Source organism: Chaetura pelagica, unplaced genomic scaffold (genome assembly GCF_000747805.2).
Source record: "Chaetura pelagica isolate M959 unplaced genomic scaffold, ChaPel_1.0 scaffold88, whole genome shotgun sequence".
Classification (NCBI taxonomy): Eukaryota; Metazoa; Chordata; class Aves; order Apodiformes; family Apodidae; genus Chaetura; species Chaetura pelagica.
The window spans coordinates 64600-68214 of NW_009954313.1; the positions used below are offsets into that span (position 1 = coordinate 64600).

The window sequence follows — 3615 nt, forward strand, 5'->3', positions numbered from 1 at the left end:
TCTTCAAAACCTTCAGAAAACTGCCTTAGGGAGTCAAGACCAGTGGTGAAAATCACTTGAGATGATAAACAATTAAGCCATAACTCTGTATAAAACACAGTTTTATAAATGAGTTAGTTCTTTGTAAATGGAAGGGAATTGTAGCTGTAAGAAAGTTAGCTACGAGGAAAAAAAGAAAAATTAAAAAAGAAAAAAATTAAAAAGCTGCTTTCCAATTGATCCCATGGATTTTATCAGGCCACACCAATCAGTTACATGGAAGACAGACCACACTGAGATGTTTTTTTGTTTGTTCCACTCCTGTACTTTTGGAGCAGCAACTGGCTGGGCTTCCTCCCCCACACTAAGTCCTGGACCAGGTTTTTCTGCCAGACACACTTCTGTGAGGCAAGAACAGCTCCAGCACAGCTTCCTCACGGGACTGAAAGCAGGCTCAGGCCCACTCCCTCAGTCCTGAAACAATCCTGTAATGCTCTGAAGGGCCAGTGCAGACTGGAAACTTTAGTAGAAGAATCACCTTTCTCCTCAAATGTTACGTCTCAGTTAATAGATGTGAGAATCATTAATACCATATGCTCACAAACAATCCTCCAGCCCACCAACTGTGAGAAATGCAAGACCCCATTTGGTGCTCACTCACAGAAGCAGATATAAGAATATCTCTGGTGAAGTCCAAGGAGATACATTGGTCTGGTAGCAGCACTAGGCAGAGGCTTGGAGTGTCTATGAACAATATTTTAACAAAAAGATCAGGTTTTTAACTCATTTTCCTGCACCATCTTCTCATTCCAGTTTCTCTGCAGTTGTTGCTTGTGGCTCATTTTCTAGGCAGTTTTCTGGACTCTGTGCGTGTATGTGTAAAGAGCCCTACTTGCAATAAACATGATTAGAAAATACTGATCTCTGACAAATTACCCACTAGTCTGTTTTCCCCTCAGTGTCCTTTAAGCAGGCAGTTAATGAAGTTAGCAGCAGTGACCCTTAAATTGATACTTATAGAGTACTAATTGCCAATACATTGCTCACAGTAATTCTTCCAAGCAGAGATCACAGAGAAGTAGTAACAAGGACTTCTCTGTTCTGTTTTGATTTGTGTTTTTTTCTAAAGCAGATTTTAATGCAAAAATGAGGGTCACTTCAGTGTTTCATGAGTTCCCATTCTCTGCTGACTTCATCCTTCCTCCTTTCTCTACTCAAATCCAGGCTGCTTCTAGTCTGGCTGCATCAGCAGGTTGGCTGGGGCATGCTCACAGGGATCCCTTTCCAGCAGGGGCTTGAGGTGAGTGCTCCAGGGAGCCGGGGGAGATCCCTTCACCGCTCCCGTGGGATGACACAGTTTCTCACCAACAGGAACCTCTTCTTCAGAGCCTTGCTCCTTCTCCTCTTCCACCGAAGTCCCTGATGCTTTGTTGCATGTTATAGGCTCTTCTTCCACTGGAGAAAATGGATATGCATTACAGAAAGCCATGTAACAAGCTTCAACTAATAACTAATCTAAAAAGAAAACTAATGGCAACTTTGAGAGAGGAAAGCTGTGAAAGGAAACACAGAATCAAGTTCAGAAAATTACAAAACCAATCCATGCCAAAAGAACAAAAAAATGAGGCAAAGTCAAAAACTTGCTTCAGAATTTGAGAAATTACTTGTCCTAGGCAAATTTCATAGCTTTCTGTTTAAATATACAAGAACAGGAAAAAGCATGCCTGTGATAGGAAGACCACCCTGCTCCAAAGTCGAAAGATGTTAGAATTATTCACTGGTGCAGTACAAGAACTTTCTTTAACATGTTAGAAAAGATATCAAATTATTTCCCAGTCTTTTCTAAAATGGTTGAACCATTTTTGCTAAAATTTTCAAATAGGAAAAAATTTAGACACCTGCCATAAGAAATTTCTACTCCAATAGCTGTGTCTGATAAAGCTATAAATGAAAACAGAGCCTCCTAATGGGAAACATCAGCCTTCCTTCAATGGACGATACCATTCTACATATGTTCATAATATTTGTCCAACAAAGTAAATGTTAGGAACATTTCCTGCTGATGAATGAAGTGACTTTCTAACATATATCTAAGGACAGAATTGGCAATTTTTAAAATCTTGCAAGATCCCTGCCCTTCGAGCATCCTCAGACACTTGGGGTTTGCATATTTCTAAAGGACAGATGCAAACTGGGTTCTCTAGCAACTTCTGTAGTTAGGAGGTATGAATGGTAAATTAGATATATTATTAAGGATATCAGTCTTTCCCCATTATTTCTCACCATCTGAACAATTAGGAGATTGTGTTGCCATCTGTAAGGCAGCATTTCCTAAAACTCAGCGGTCCAGATGGCAATCTGTGGGCCATGGAAGCCTACTGTGTGTGTCTCTGCCACCTGCTGCCTTTCCACCAGGGATGGGAGGCACATCTCCCTTGCTCATCTCATCTTTGTTTAAGTTCCAAACACCTCCCAAGCAGCCAAACACCTTGTTTAACACAAAAAGAAGAACCTGCAGTTGCTGCTGCAGGGTGAAAGATTCCTGGAGAGACCTGTACTACTCACATCATATCAGTTATCCTGCCTGAATAAACAAGGACTGTCAAAGTGTATCCTTGTATGGATATATATTCCCCATCATTATGATGGGCATTAATCACTTGCTATGAAGAAAACCCATGAGGTTCAATATAAATGCAAAAATATTATTACTATCATGAGAAGCATCTGGCTTCTTATGAGTGTGAAAGAACTGTAGCAGTGTAATTTCTCATGAATAATCTGCAAAGTGAATTACTGAATAGTCTCTTTCCAGCAACATAAACATGGCTTCTTCTGCGCAGAGCAGCAGTGAACAGGCCAGAAATTTTGATTTCTCTTCTATCAGCTGCTGCTCCTGCTGGTACAAAGGTGAGGAGAGATCTAATAAGGAAGGAAATCCTACTCACCATATTCCAAAGGACAGGCAGGATGAGGATCTGTTGTCTCACACTCAATTAGATCAGCCACTTTAGTCTCCAGAGAACTGTTACACTCCTTAACAACCACAAGCTGGAAATACATACAATATGCATAACATACACAGAGCCTAAATTAATATAAAACAAACTGGTTTTCTGAAACCCAAGAGGCAAACTAGAAGAGCCACACACTCCAACCACAGCAGGGGGAAAAAGGTCATCCTGGCTTCTGGGATGACCTTTCCCCTGCAGATAATTAAACATCTGAGTTGGTGACAGCCTTGGTCTTTCTTTGGAAAGTGTGAGGTCCCAGTGTACCTGATCTCTTTTGTACCTGATCTCTTGCCTTGCAAATCAGCCTTTCCAGACCCAAGAACAAAATTACATTAAAATCAACCCCCTCTATGGTACTGAGGGCCACTTTTAAAGTATTATAGAAACCCGCAACCAGACAGCAGGAAACCCTGTCAGGCATAGGGAAGGAAGCAAGGCTCCCTTTCCAGCTCTTTGCACTACCTGGGGTGTGCAATTCCATCATCCCATGGTGACAGTCAAAGTGACACCTCAGAAACAGAAGATGGGACCCCCTGGGGGAACATGCTGAAAAAACAACAGGGAAAACAGAAAAAACAGGGGTATAGGAAAGAAATGTGAAGCACTGTGCTGAAATAATTTA

At 41.3% G+C, this 3615-nt stretch overlaps 1 protein-coding gene across 1 annotated transcript in view; it reads right to left on the reverse strand.

Moving 5' to 3' along the window:
* Positions 1-1210: 1210 nt before the first annotated feature.
* Positions 1211-3615, reverse strand: part of EGF (epidermal growth factor) — a 57982-nt gene continuing 55577 nt past the window's right edge. The window contains exons 24-25 of the mRNA XM_010004084.1: positions 2928-3030; positions 1211-1434 (exon numbers count right to left, since the gene is read on the reverse strand). Coding sequence (XP_010002386.1) covers positions 1211-1434; positions 2928-3030 — 327 coding nt within the window. The remainder of the gene's footprint in view (positions 1435-2927; positions 3031-3615) is intronic.